This window comes from Micromys minutus, assembly GCF_963924665.1.
Source record: "Micromys minutus genome assembly, chromosome: 4".
Classification (NCBI taxonomy): Eukaryota; Metazoa; Chordata; class Mammalia; order Rodentia; family Muridae; genus Micromys; species Micromys minutus.
In genome coordinates, this window is record NC_137973.1 from 26,908,547 (window position 1) to 26,924,647 (window position 16,101).

Below are 16,101 nucleotides of genomic sequence, written 5' to 3' on the forward strand. Positions count from 1 at the left end.
CAGAAAATGAAAATTTTTGTTGACAACTGAGAAGTAGCCTCTTCACCAGTCCCAGGAAGCCCAGTTTGCTCCTATGTGAACCAGATGTGTTTTACTTCAACTTTTGTGTGACAGAGACTTTCTGTGAGGATTCCCTGACCACAGCTCCATTTAAATAAATAGTCTATCACCAGGTACTATTCTCTCTGATTGAGATGTCTTGATGAGAGACTCTGTTCAGACTAACTCATTTTCGAGGAAGATAGATAAGTCAGAACATCCAAATCTTAACAGATTTACTACTTTGCTTATTTTGTGGAAATGTTGGATCATGTGTATAAGCATTATAAATTGAAAAACTAAAGTATAGCCAAGCATTAATTAGTAAATAGTTAATTTAGAAATTAGTAGATTCTAGTTAATTATTATTTAGCAGAGATTTTGTAGACAACTAAAGATAGATACATGACAAGGAGTTTGATATTCAAATGTATATTTACCATCATATTGGAGATGCCATGTTCAATTTCACTAAACTAATAAAATGTCTCAGCCGTGGTAGTTTACGCCTTTAATTTCAGTACTGGGACTACAGAGGCAGGCAGGTCTTAGTGAGTTTCAGTAGCCAGCCTAGTCTATGTAGCAAGTTCTAGTTTAGCCAAGGCTCCATACTGAGGCCTCATTTCAAAATTAAATAAATAATGCCGAAGAGTGCTCCAGTCTCTCTCTGAACATTAGTGCTTGTATTTTTTTTTTTTTTTTTCAGTGTATGGCTCTGGGCTGTTTCTTGGTAATGTCTGAAATGAGAACACTTTGGAGATATATATCACACTTCTTGAATTTTTTCTGGTATTTGTTTTGTATGGTTATTTTTTAACTTTTGGGGACAATTTCATTCTGTAGCCCAGACTGGCTTCTAACTCAGTAATCTTCCTGCCCCAACCACACAGTAAAGAGATTATAGGTGTGAGTCACCATAACTGTCTTTTTTAAAGACAGTTTCATTATGCATCTCTCTGCTTGTTCTAGAACTCAGTGCATAGACTAGTGAGGCTTCCAGTTCATAGAGTAGTAGTAGTTGTCCTTCCTCAGCCCCTCCTCCTTTCTTCTTCCGTTAATCCTAGAGTATGTTATCCTATTTTTCAATCAAACTTCTGACCTTATGAATGACTGTCTAGTTCCACAGCCTTTCTTTTAAATAGATCCTTTTCTTAGGATCTATTTGCAGAAGACAGGTTCTTACTGTTTTAGATTTACTTATTCTGTGTACCAAGTCTGCTGTGCCTGCAGAGATTAGAAAAGAGCCTTGAACTTGAATTAAAGGTGGTTATTAGCCAGGAGTCAAGTTCAGGAAGAACAGTTAATTAGCTCTTAACTGTTGAGCCATTTCTCCATCCCCCCCCCCCCAAAAGACAGATTTTGAAGCTAGAAATTCTATCAAGGGGGGCTAGAGTGCTTGTTGTGTCCAAGGTGGATTCAAAAGTAAGAAAATAAAATTACAGCCGGGGTGGTGATACAGGCTTTTAATCCCAACACTTTGGGGATGGTAGGCAGAGGCATACAGGGATCTTTGTGAATTCAACATCAGCCTGATCTATATAGCAAATTTCAGGGATACCTAGAGGAACTCTGTCTTTAAAACAAAATTTTAAAAGAAAGAAATTACTACATACCTTTTTGATCTCTCTGGGAGTTTGTAGTTTATTCAGGGGAAGTGGACAAGTAATTCACTAACTAGGTATTGGCATGTTCAAAATGTCTTGACAAGACACATAAGGGAAAAACTGCCTAAGAGAACCGTATAATCTAACCCTTCTAACTGGGGCAATGTTACTCATCATTAGGGGATAAACTGCATCATGTCTCATGCAAACCAAAGCATCTGTTACTCTATATGTATAGGCCATAGTGTCATTTCTGAGGTGACCTCTGTTCTGTTTGGCTGTTTCTTGTTTGTTTGTTTTGCCTTTTTTTTTTTTTCTTCTTTTTTAAGACAGGGTTTCTCACTAGCCTGGAAGTGCCTGGCATTGCTGTCATGTATCACCACAGCTGGCTTTGTTGTTTGTTCTTTTTAAAAGATTCTGAGGGTTGAAGTTTTTTTCTGTAAGTACTTTAACAAATGAACTTTCTTGCCTATCTTTATTTAGTAGTCTTGAGGCGAAAGGACTTTGTTAAAAAATGGCAAGAACAGGTTTTTAAGCATGAAAGGATGTCAAACTGTAGATAGTTGATTATTACTCTGTTATAAAATATATATAGGTGCTGGAGAGATAGCCCAGTAGTTAAGAGCACTGACTGCTCTTCCAGAGATCTTGAGTTCAATTCCCAGTAACCACATGGTGGCTCACAACCATCTGTAATGGGATCTGATGTCCTCTTCTAGTGTATCTGAAGACAGCCACAGTGCACTCACATAAAATAAACAAATCCTTTTTAAAAATGTATATATATATTTTGAAAGGCAAGCACCTTACCATCGAGCCATCTCTATTCTACCCAAGCTTCTTGAATTCTGGGTCACAAATGTGAGTGAGTGACTGAGTGACTGAGTGACTGAGTGAGTGAGCGAGTGAGTGAGTGAGTGACTGAGTGAGTGACTGAGTGAGTGAGTGAGTGACTGAGTGACTGAGTGAGTGAGTGAGCGAGTGACTGAGTGAGTGAGCGAGTGAGTGAGTGAGTGACTGAGTGAGTGACTGACTGAGTGAGTGAGTGAGCGAGTGACTGAGTGAGTGAGCGAGTGAGTGAGTGAGTGACTGAGTGAGTGACTGAGTGACTGAGTGAGTGAGTGACTGAGTGACTGAGTGAGTGAGTGAGTGAGTGACTGAGTGAGTGAGTGACTGAGTGACTGAGTGAGTGAGTGACTGAGTGAGTGAGTGACTGAGTGACTGACTGAGTGACTGAGTGACTGAGTGACTGAGTGAGTGACTGAGTGACTGAGTGAGTGACTGAGTGAGTGAGTGAGTGAGCGACTGAGTGAGTGAGTGAGTGAGCGACTGAGTGAGTGACTGAGTGAGTGAGTGACTGAGTGACTGAGTGAGCGACTGAGTGAGCGACTGACTGAGTGAGCGACTGAGTGAGCGAGTGACTGAGTGAGTGAGTGACTGAGTGAGCAACTGAGTGAGTGACTGAGTGAGTGACTGAGTGAGTGAGTGACTGAGTGAGCGACTGAGTGAGTGACTGAGTGAGCGAGTGACTGAGTGAGTGAGTGACTGAGTGAGTGACTGAGTGAGTGACTGAGTGAGCGAGTGACTGAGTGAGTGAGTGACTGAGTGAGTGACTGAGTGAGTGACTGAGTGACTGAGTGAGTGACTGAGTGAGCGACTGAGTGAGCGACTGAGTGACTGAGTGAGTGACTGAGTGAGTGACTGAGTGAGTGACTGAGTGAGTGACTGAGTGACTGAGTGAGTGACTGAGTGAGTGACTGAGTGAGTGACTGAGTGAGTGAGTGACTGAGTGAGTGACTGAGTGACTGAGTGAGCGACTGAGTGAGCGACTGAGTGAGCGACTGAGTGAGCGACTGAGTGAGCGACTGAGTGAGCGACTGAGTGACTGAGTGAGTGACTGAGTGAGTGACTGAGTGAGTGACTGAGTGACTGAGTGAGTGACTGAGTGAGTGACTGAGTGAGTGACTGAGTGACTGAGTGAGTGACTGAGTGAGTGACTGAGTGAGTGACTGAGTGACTGAGTGAGTGACTGAGTGAGTGAATATGACAGCAAAAAAAGGTTCTGAACATGTGAACATCTAAAGTTAAACTCACAATAATCTTGAGGTGTATTTGGTAGCATTGCTTGTGATGCACTCCACACCTCCACTGCAGCCTTAGTTCTGAGCAACATGTGCTCTTTAAACTGCTTAGTTGTCATGCCAGGGAAGACCAGTGAGTACAGGCCAATGTGTGTTTGAACTGCAGTGTTTTTCTGTACATACTTCCCCCCATTACAAATACTGCTTTTAATATTTTCTTACCATTATTTCTTATCATACAAGCTTCAAGTTAGAGTATCTTCACTTTCTTTTTTTATATTTTTCTTTTCCTTTTCTTTATTTTTCTGAGACAGATCTCACCATAAAATAACTCTGGCTATTTTGAAATTCAGGCAGGCCTCAAATTCACAGAGATCCACCTGCATCTTCAAACTGGTATATCTCTGTGTTGCCATATTTTATTTATTTTTATTGATTGATTTGAGTCATGGACTTCCTTAGGTAATGCTGGCTTTGAACTTTGTCTATAGTTAGAGCTGGTATTGAATTCCTTATTCTTTTAACCTTACCTCTAGAGTTTGAGATTACAAACAGAGGCTACTAAACCCTGCTTAGAACTTTACACACACACATATATGTTTACATATATATGTATGTATGTATTTCTTTAATTGAAATAGGGTCTTATTATGTAGCTCTGGCTGGCCTGGAATTTGTTGTGTAAGTTTGACCTAAAATAGAGATCCATCTGCCTTCTGAGTTTTGGGATTAAAGGTATCAGTTACCATGACTAACCTAGTATTTCTCTAGTGTTTTACACTTGCTGTTTGGTTTGCTGACTTGAATTTAATTAAAGATTATTAAATGGAGTCTGGAGAGATAATTCTGTTAAGAGCACATGCTCTTGCAGAGGACCCAGGTCCTGTTGCCAGCACCCACACGGCACCTATAACTTTAGTTTCAGGGGTCTGTCACCCTCTTCTGGACATGAGCACAAGGTATATATTCAGTGTATGTGTGTGTATATACATACACATGTATACATATGGAAATATATATGCAGGTACTCACATAGATATAAAACAAAGAAATATTCTTTTAAAAGTAAGTGAATTTCACTTGTGATTAGGACAAAATTTCTAGCCGTTTATGAAATACCTTTAACATTTTGTGTTGTATATTTATTTCTATGAAGTGATATTCATTATCAACATTGATAGTAATAAAAATAGGTCTGGAGAGGTGCCTTACTGGTTAAGCGTACATGCTGTATATATGGAGTTCAGAAGTTAATGCTGATGTCTTTTATTGTTATTTAATTGTTATTTAAATTTTCTCTGTGTGTATTAGTGTCTGTGTGGATGTCTACCATATATATGCATTGCCTGAGGAAGCCAGAAAAGGGCATTGGATACCTTGGGACTGGAGTTACAGATGCACTTTTAACTGCTGAGCTTCCTTTTTACCACCCTCTCCCCTTTTTAATAGTGATGGGTAGACATAATGTATGAATGTAGATACTCCTGCGATGGTGAGAATGCAGAACTTTCAGTCTTTGGTTTTCTCCTTCTACCTTTACGTGGGTTCCAGAGATTAAACTCAAGTTAGGCGTTCACAGCTGAGTCATACTGCCTTTTGCTTCCTTAGACACCTGCAGTCACAACTGCATATCCCATATAATACACATGTAATCAAAAAGTGATTAAATATTTAAACTATTATTTTTAAAACTTTTATGTATTTGCATGTTTTGCCTGTATGTATGTGTTTCCTACCACATACATATGTAATTCCCATATAACTGTAGTTATAGGTGCTGTAACCTGCCATGTGGTTGCTGAAAATTGAACCTAGATTTTCTGAGAGCGCACTAGATGCTTTTCCAGAGGTCCTGACTTCAATTTCCAGCAACCACATGGTGGCTCACAACAATATGATCTGATGCTCTCTTCTGGCATGTCATGTGTACATGTAGATAGAGTGCTCATATACATTAAATAAATAAGTAAAAGTTTAAACTGAATACATAAAAATAAGTTTATAGTTCATTTGTTTTAGTATGGTCACAGTTTTGTATTTCCTTTAGTACAGGACATGTCATCACACTGAACAGAAGCCCTCTATTCATTAGCAGTAGTTCTGTGGCAGCTACTGATCTTTGTTAACAAATTTGCCTTTTCAAAATTTTTTGCGGGCTGGAGAGATGGCTCAGGGGTTAAGAGCACTGACTGCTCTACCAGAGGTCCTGAGTTCAAATCCCAGCAACCACATGGTGGCTCACAGCCATCTGTAGTGGGATCAGATGCCCTCTTCTGGTGTGTCTGAAGAGAGTAACAGTGTGCTCACAAACATAAAACAAATAAATAAATCTTTAAAAAAGGGGGCTGGAGAGATGGCTCAGGGGTTAAGAGCACTGACTGCTCTACCAGAGGTCCTGAGTTCAAATCCCAGCAACCACATGGTGGCTCACAGCCATATATTTTTAAAAAATCTTTTAAAAAATGTTTTTGTATGTGTACATGTTCCCATGTGTGTATGTGCAGGCCAGAAGTTGATGTCTCTCTCTGTCCTCCACCTTCTCTTTGTGATGTTTCTGTCTCCCCTGCACTGAGATATAAGCATATGCTGCTGCACTCGGCTTTTTTACAAGAGTGCTGGAAATCCAAAGTTAGGTCCTCATATACTTTTCACGTGTAGTAAACACCCAAAGGATATGTTCTAAAGTCTCCAGAGGATAGTTCTGAACCCTTGTATTCTGTAGTTTCTTTTATGTCCTGCAGGGCATAGTGCCAACATCACTGGCCTATGCGTTACTATTCCTGTGCTTTGCACCATTGTTAAGTCACTTGAACATGTACACTGTGATTTATTATTATATTTATATGAGTACATTCACTGTAACTGTCTTCAGACACACCAGAAGAGGGCATCAGATCTCATTGCACATGGTTGTAAGTCACAATGTGGTTAACAGGGATTTGAACTCAGGACTCTGGAAGAACAGTCAGTGCTCTTAACCACTGAGCCAACTCTCCAGCCCTCGTGGTTATCTTAGTTAGTTAGGGTTTTATTACTGTGAAGAGACACCATGACCTCTGCAACTATTAAAAAGGAAAACATTTCATTGGGGCCGGCTTGCTTTCAGAGGTTTAGGCTATTATTACCATGGTGGGACAAGGAGGCACATAGGCAGATGTGGTGCTGGAGGAGCTGAGAGTTCTATCTCTTGATCATGAGGTCAAAAAAAGAAACTGTATTGCCACACTGGATGGTTTAGCTTGAGTCTTCAAAACCTGCTACCACAGTAACACATTTCCTCCAACAAGACCACATCTACTGCAGTCAAGCCATTCCTTGTGGGCCAAGCATTTAAATACTTGAGTCCATGGGGGCCATTCCTATTCAAACCACCACAGTGGTAGTCAGTTATTAAGGAAGAATGTTCACACTATTTAGAAGATCATGTAACTTGGGGTCTGGTGTGGTGGTGCACATTTTAATCTCAGCACCAGGGAGGCAAAGACAAGCAAATTTCTGACAGTGAGGTTAGCTTGGTAGACATCAGTTACAGTTCAGACAGATATACACAGTGGGTCTCTGTTAGAAAGCGATTGTACTATATCATTGAACTTGATACATGGCTTTTTTTCTAGATTTTTTCCATTTAATATTTTGAGGCTACAGCTAGCTGAAAATAACTGAAATCACAGAAATCAAAACAGTCTTATAACTGTCTCTACCATTTACAATGTTTTTAGGGTTTCTTTGTATTTTCATTTTATTATAATCTGTTGTTTTCTGTTTTTCAAGACATAGTTTTTATGTGTAGTTCTGGCTAGGCTGGAACTTGCTCTGTAGACCAGGCTGACCTGGAACCCAGATCCGCCTGCCTTTGTCTCCCAAGAACTGAGATTAAAGGTGTGTTCCACCATTATTTGGTAGTTTCTCTGTTTTATAAAATTTGTTTTAGTTCCCCCTCCCCATTTGTCTTAACATTATTCTATTTAATTTGTGTACCACAGTGATAAGTTTTTGGTTTATCTGCAATTTTTGTGTGAAGTCATTGTTTTTAGTTCTGTTGGACATAAAGCTACCACTAGAATTACTGGGTTATATAGTACCTCTGTTTAATTTAGTGAGTTGCCAGCAGCAATATTTGAGTCTTACTTTTTCTATATGTTCCCCAATGTTATTATCTTCTATATTATAGCCATCCTAGTTGTTGTGAAAGTGACATTTGCACACATGCACCACCCTGAATACAGAACAATTTTTGTGGAATTGACGGTTTCTATCATTCATTCATTCATTCATACATTCATTCTTTCACTGATTCATTTATTCTTTTTGGTACTTAAGTTTAAAACTGGTCTTGTGAATACTATGCAAGCGCTCTGCTACCCAGACTTGGCTTTTATTTTATTTGTTATTTAATATGTATGAGTGTTTTATCTGCGTATATGTATGTGTGTGTGTGTGTGCATGTGTGTGTGTGTGTGTGTGTGTGTGTACATATATGCATATATTCAGCTGTGTTTCTGGTGCCCACAGAGGCCAAAAGGTGCCACCAGATCAGCTGAAACTGGAACTATTAGCTGTGGTTGTAAGTTGCCTTGTGGTGCTGAGAACCAAACCTGTTTTCTCCGTAGGAACAAGTGTCCTTGACCACTAATCTTTCCAAGCTCTAGACCGTGGGTTTTAGATATTGTTTCAGTTTGTAGATCACGCTGATCCTTTTTCCTAATTTCAGCTCTGTAGTGCTAGCATATACCATTTTGTTCAGTGCCTCATTCAGCTTGGGGTGTTTTGGACTTTATAGCAACATCTGAACTCTAAATTTCTAGGCACTGTCCTAGAAAGTGCATAAAATACTAATTTTATTTAAATCCAGTTTATCTTTTTCTCTATGGTTTTTTTTTTTTTTTTTGGTGTATATCTAAGAAATACTTTTTAATTCTTGTGGCAAAGATTTATACTGTATTTATTCTAAGAATTTTACATTTTTTTTTCTGGGCAGTGATGTAAGACACCTTTAATCCCAGTCCTAGTGAGTCAGAGACAGGTGAATCTCTGAGTTTCAAGACAGCCTAGTCTACAAAGAGAATACCAGGACAGCCAGGGATATATAGAGAAACCCTATCTTGGAAAACCAATCAATCAATAAATAAAATAAAGAGGTGTACATTTTTAACTTTTACATTTAGGTTTCCTAGTTTTGCATGATTTTTATATATGGTGTGAGGGCGCTTCCTCTTCATTGTTTTACATGTGAATAGACAGCCAGTTATTTCAGAATCCTTTAAAAAAGCTATTCTTTCTGATTCAAACATCTTTGTTCTTCTATTGGAAATCAGTTATTTGACCACAAATATTATAAAGAGTGTATTTCTCAACTTTATTTTATTTTGTTAAGGATATGTCTGTCTTTATAGTCAATTTATTTTTATCTCTAATTAGATAAGTTATTGATGTGAATCTGTACTTTTTTTTGTTTCTCCTTTGAGCATGTGGAATACTGCTTTATATCAGATAACTTTTAAATCAAATAATTGTCTTAATTTTGGGGTTTTGTATGTGTGTGTACATGTGTGTTTGTGTTCATGTGTGAAAGAATGCACATGTTGTATGAAGGTCAAAAGGCAATGACATACTAATCAGTTCTTCTGAGCTTATATATGTAAATTAATATTTAAAAATATAAACTAAAACAAAACAGCAAATAGAGTCAAGATGGCTCAGTGGGAAAGGTGCTTGCTGCCAAGTCTGATGACCTGAGGCCTAGAGCTCCATGGTAGAAGGAAAAATCAGTTCCTGAAAGTTGTCCTCTGACCGCCAAAGAAATGCTATATGCAACTTCACAACAAATAATAAATATAATATATTATTTTATTTTTTGAGACAGCCTCTCCACATAGTCCCCAGGAGGACCTTGAACTTAGAGATCTGCCTGCCTCTGTCTTCCCCAGTGCTGGGATTAAATCACTTTACTAAACCATCATAACCCACAACTACATTTTAAATATTGTCCTTCTACTCACAGATAAGTGTGGTCCTCATCTGGCATTGAGGAAACTTGTCTTTACAATAGACAACATTTATTTCAAAACACTGCATCCTATCGAAATGCAGAGTTGCAGAGCCTATCTACAACTCCCACACCCAAGGCTCAGGGATTGAGACCAAAAAAAAAAAAATTAAGAGCCAGAAGAACAAGGAATTTTGCTATAAGACTTGTCTCTTAGAAATATAAGAAGCTACACTCAGAAAGTCTCACCAACATGACTGTCTTAAACAAGAGTTGAACAAGGAAAACAATAGACATGCTACCATGGACTAGGTCCAGGATGTCTCAAACTTATACAACTATTTGCAGCTAAGAATGCTAAGAGCTGGATTAATAAATAGTCTTTCCCAGGGAAGAACATATCAATTGGTTATCTAATACCAAATGGTCAGCCTTGAAAATATACATACAAGTAACATCAAATAGATGAGACTTGTTATCCACCCTCAAATCTATACAAATATAGATTAAAACAAAAGCAAATACAAAGTAAAACATTGCCTTTTCCTATATATCCCCTACTATTATCTCCAAGGAAGCTTATGACTGGAGGCAAACAACTCAGAACAGCATAAGGAAGTCCCTGAAACTCACCAGAATCCTCTGCTCCATGAAATCAAGGTGAGGATATTTAAAAAAAAAAAAAAGAAAAAAAAAACAGCTGCATATGTGGCACATTTGCAAAAGACTCACAGCTTAGGCCAACACTAGGTTGAACAGGCATAGAAAGCAATTAAAGTAATACATAGGATGAATCAAACTACTGAAAAAGAATATGTAGTTAGAAAGGGGCCAGGCTACAACCTCAATTTAAGGGTTAAATTATAGGAAATGAATCAGAAAGCAAGCAAGAAAGCTTGTCATGTTAACAAATTAAAGTGACAAAGGAAAATAATGGTGTCAAACAAATGCAAAGGAAGGACTAGAGACAGCTTGTTGGCTAAACCTAACTACCTGGGTTTGACCCCTGTAATCCATATAAAAATGTCAGATATAGGGGTGTACATCTGTAATCTGAAAGCTCCTAAGGAGAACAATGGGAGGAAGAGACAGGAGAAATGTCCATAAGCCCATATGACTGCAGCAGATTGTAAAATACAGGAGACCCTGCCTGAAACAAGGTTCCCCATGGTGACTCCTGAAAGTCATATATACACCACACATACAAACCCAGATACTCAAATAAAAAAATTTTTTTAAAAGATCAATGTATTTATTTTATTTATATGTGTACACTGTAGCTGTCTTTGGACACACCAGAAGAGGGCGTCATATCCTATTACAGATGGTTGTGAGCCCCCATGTGGTTGCTGAGAATTGAACTCAGGACCTCTGGAAGAACAACCAGTGCTTCTTAATGGTTCTATTTGCTGTTGTTGTTTTAGGGTTTTTGTTTTGTATATCCATGTAGCCATCAGGCACACATTCAGTGTGTGTGTGTGTGTGTGTGTGTGTCTGTCTGTCTGTCTGTCTGTCTATATCTACATAGATATATATGTATGTGTATATATACATAGATGTGTACACATACACACACACACTGAATATACATACTGAATGTGTGCTTGATACCTACAGAGACCCGAAAGGACTCTGGATTCCCTGGAACTGGAGTTTTATGGATGTTTGTAAGCTACCATGTGGATTCTGGGAGTTGAACCCCAGTTTTCTATAGGAGACTGTTTGTTTAATTATATACAGGATCTGGCATTATAGCTCAGGCTGTCTTTAAATTCTAGATGTTCTGACTCAGACACCAAAGTTCTAGAATTATAGGCAAGCTCTATCATTCCCAGCATTAATGTTTTTGTTGTTGTTGATTGTTTTTAAAGAACCATAAGTATAGTGTTTGATTTTGGGTACCTTTTATAATTAAAAGCCTTGGAGACTATGGTGTATTTGAAGTTCGATTTTATTGCTGAGGTTGACTGGAGAAATAATATAGAATGTTGTAGGACAGTAATAGCATTGGGAGTTCACTCTCTTAAATGCATGTTACATAAATTTTTTTTTCTTTATCTCAGCATTTCATTTCACACTCCCACATAAGGAACTTTATTCTGATCTCTCATTTCATAGGATGGATAGAATGACAGAAGATGCTCTTCGCCTGAATCTTTTGAAGAGGAGTTTGGACCCAGCAGATGAGCGAGATGATGTCCTGGCAAAACGACTGAAAATGGAGGGGCATGAGGCCATGGAACGGCTGAAAATGTTGGCATTGCTCAAAAGGAAAGATTTGGCAAATCTTGAGGTGCCACATGAATTACCTACCAAACAAGATGGCAGTGGTGTCAAGAGTTATGAAGAGAAACTTAATGGAAATCTCAGGCCTCATGGAGACAACAGGACTGCTGGAAGGCCAGGCAAAGAAAACATCAATGATGAGCCTGTGGATATGAGTGCTAGACGGAGGTATGGTGCAGTTTAGCTGCCTCCAGGGATAGGGCCTTCTTAAAATGAACTTGTAAGAATGGGATGAATCTCAGTGAGAGAAGGGTACCTTTCATCCTAAAGCTACCTTTCTTGTATTTTGTTGTTTTGCAACATGGTCTCACACTACAGCCATGCTGGTCTTGAACTTCTTGTGGCAGTCTTCCTGCCTCAGTATATCAGTGCTGGAATAACATATATAAGCTACCATATGATGATGTTCTAATGCTTCTTGAAAGAAGATGTGTCCTCTGGCTTGAGTTGACCATGAGTTTCTCTTATTTCCAAATGAAGCTCATAAAGAAAGTCATTGTTTGGGCTAGAAAGATGGCTCAGTGGTTAAGAGCACTGACTGCTCTTCCAGAGGTCCTGAGTTCAAATCCCAGAAACCACATGGTGGCTCACAACCATCTGTAATGGGATCTGATACCCTTTTCTGGTATGTGTGAAGACAGAGTGTACATATATATATAAAATAAATATATCTTTAAAAAAAAAAAAAACACACCAAAATAGAGGTGTTTGCCACCAGGCCCACCCTTCTTCTTTAAAAAAAAAAAAAAGTTACTTTTCTTACCTGGGATAAAATGATATTCCTAGGGGCTAGAGAGGGAACAAAATAATAGTGTTTGCTGCCCAGTTATGAGGATTGGACTATAAATCCCAGTTTCCAACATCAAGTGGTTCACAGCTGTCTATAATTAGTTCTAAGGGATCCAGCACCTTCTCCTAGCCTCTGTTGGCACCTGTGCAGACTTCTTTTTTCTAAAAAACAAAAGGCCATTTCTGGAATAAGGTGACATTAGAGTCTAACCCAATTAATATTTCTTTGGTTTTTTTTTTCCCCCCGCCTCCTAAGATGGCTATAGGATTAAAGCAAAGAAATTGGCATCAGCCAGGTGGTGGTAGCGGATGCCTTTAATCCCAACATTCAGGAGGCAAAGGCGAGTGTATCTCTGAGTTCAAGGCTAGCCTGGTCTACAGAGAGAGTTTCAGGACAGCCAGGCCTACACAGAAACCCTGTCTCAAAAAAAAAAAAAAACAGAACAAGTCTTTCCTTCAAATTATTCTCAGGGATTTAGGATCTATTTGTTATAAATCTTGGATTCTATTTCATAGACCTGGCTTTTCTTTTGTCAAGAGAAACATATACATGTGGTCCTTACAATTCTTACTCTATCTGTACCACTTTCTTTACTTCCTATATATAGATTCCTTTGTACACACGTGCTCATTCCAAATCTATCCTGTCTGTCTATCCCCACCCCAAAACACACAGACACACACATTTTCACAGGCCCCTTCTCTGATGTCTTGTCAATGTAAATTGAAGAAAGAAACCTAGAACTAACAGGGGCTTACATCTGCCTGGTAGTTGAATCAGAATATAGACACCCCTAGTTTTAAGAACACTAAGTGTATTAATATTTAAAAATAGTTGATAAAAGTAAGAATTGCTCAGTATTCATTTTATTTGACCTTTCTGACTTTTATCCCGGATTAATAGCCAAAGTAGGATCTTTAACAAACTAGACTAATAGATGAGAAAGAAAGAAGGAATAGTTAATGCCTTACATGTGTTTCTTTATTTATTTTGATAGTTTTGTTCCAAAACTCTTTAAAAAAACAGCAACCAAAAAAAAAAAAAAAAAACAAACCCAAAATGACAACAACAAAATCCCACCAAACAAACAAAAAACCCTAAGTAATTACTTTTGGTGATAGTATTTTAAAACCCTTGTAGAAACTTCAGATAAACTCCATAGTGATCCTGAAGGAGACTTGTTTGGAAGCTACCTGTAGAGTTGGAGAAATGTTACAGAAGTAGATCAACCTTACATTCTTCAGGAGGGATGATATGGATGATTGGCAGCATGTGAGTAGCTCCATAATCCAAGTGAATAAAATACTAGATAGATTTTTCATGCCCAAACTAAGCTCTTTAAGCACATTCTTAATAAACACATTACACCACTTTGACAAGATGGCAATGATGTATTCAAATCAGAATATAGGATTGATCATGTAGCTCAAAATACTTAACCTGTGTAATATGCTAGAATCAGTTCCAAATACTGCCCTCCCGAAAGATCTTATAGCCCTGAAAACCCAACCATTTCATTTCATTTTATTTGTGGATAATGAACTTACAAAATAAAATACATTACACTTTGTGGGCATTGAGTATGATGGCATCTCTTTCTGCTTCCCCATAAGGTGTTCTGTAAGAATGAACTAAGGAGAGGCATGATCTCTTTAATATGAATAAAACAAGGCTACTGGAAAGGTGGCTCATTGGTTAAGAGTTCTTGTTGCCCTTAGAGGACCTGGGTTGAGTTCCTAGCACTCATATACCATTTGAAACTCACAACCATCTGTACCTCCAATTTCAGGAGTTCAACTCCTTCTGACCTCTGAGAGCACCAGGCATGTATGTGGTGAACATATATGTATGTAGGTAACACTTATGCACACAGAATAAAATAAATCTTTAAAAGAAAACAGAAGAATGAAAAGAAAAATAGGAAGATGAAGATGAAATTTATAACATGAGACCTCCTGTCTTTGTTGCTTCAGTACAACTAATGGGGTAACTTCTTCTATCTCTGAATTAACATATGTGTTGTTTATGAAATATTAAGTAAAGTGAAACAAGTATAACTACTGCTTATGAATGGTAGAGGATTAGGAGCTTCAACCCAGGCCGTGGTGGTACATAGAAGGACAGCCAGGGCTACAAAAACAAACAAGAAAAGAGTTGGAAGTTTTATAGCTTCTGGGAATATGCCAGATATTAGGGTACAATTGGTGTTCAGTTTTTAATAATCTCCTAACAGGTAAAAGTTTTATACTTACAAGCTTCAAATAGTGCTATAAAAAATGTTGGATTCCAGGCATAGTGGCATGTCTTTAGTTCAGTGCCTGGGAGGCAGAGGTAGGCAGGTCTCTGAGTTTGAGGCCAGCCTGGTCTACAGAGTAAGTCTAGGACAGCCAGGACTACACAGAGAAACCCTGTCTCAAAAAACAAAGCAAACAAATCAAAATTGAGACTTGGGCTTTGCCTTATCTATGTTGTCTAATAATCTGTATCTGATTGTATCTAAGCAAAAAGTATTATTTATTGTTATTTGTTAGTGTAAGTTACTGATAATGTTACATAGTTCCAAAATGTTCATCTCTGCCCATCTTGGTAAGCCATCTCAGCAATAAAGATTCAGGGAAGAATGGTTTACCTTAGAAAAAAGCTTTTTACAGAAGATGTTTACCTAGCAAGGACCAGAATTTTATAAAGCCACTGATTGGTGGTGTAATAAATATGGATGAATTTATGAGAGCATTTCCAGACCTCAGAATTGCTCGACTAGGATCGTCTTAGTTTGAGAGGATGAAGGAACATAGAGGTGACAAGTTAAAAAACATGAACATATTGCAATTTAGGCACTTTATTTTGTCTAGAGAACAAAAAGCTCTTTCTCCCTCTAGTGGCATTTTTTTTCTATAACTCTATATTCTCTGCTTGCTGTCTGATTTGTGGCTACAGTGTAATCCAGACACATTTACTAGTCCACAAAGTAGTCATTCTCTTTACTCCCTCTCTTCTTTTTCTGTTTTTCAGCTAAACATATTAGTAACTCAGATTTGCCCTGTTGAGAAAATAAAGGCTTATCTCACTTAGAGCTACCTTGTTTAAAGACTTTTTAGGTGAAACTAGGAATGATGATTGTGCTTGCTGTGAGTTCAAGGTTAGCCTGGGCCACAGGGACCAGCAAGATGGCCCAGTGAGTAAAGTCACTTGCCTTTAAGGTTGGTAACCTAAGCTTAATTCCTGGAACTCACATGTCAGAAGAGAACTGACTCCATAAACTTGTCCTTTGACTATCACAACTGTACCTGGCACATCTATACCTGCATATACAGA

The 16,101-nt window shown here is 38.3% G+C and overlaps 1 protein-coding gene across 3 annotated transcripts in view; it reads left to right on the top strand.

Moving 5' to 3' along the window:
* GATAD2B (GATA zinc finger domain containing 2B) overlaps positions 1-16,101 on the top strand; it is a 66,495-nt gene that overhangs the window by 32,868 nt on the left and 17,526 nt on the right. For all 3 annotated transcript variants that reach the window (XM_080915713.1, XM_080915715.1, XM_080915714.1), the window contains exon 2: positions 11,829-12,164. In XM_080915713.1, coding sequence (XP_080771839.1) covers positions 11,830-12,164 — 335 coding nt within the window. In that variant the 5' untranslated portion in view covers position 11,829. The remainder of the gene's footprint in view (positions 1-11,828; positions 12,165-16,101) is intronic.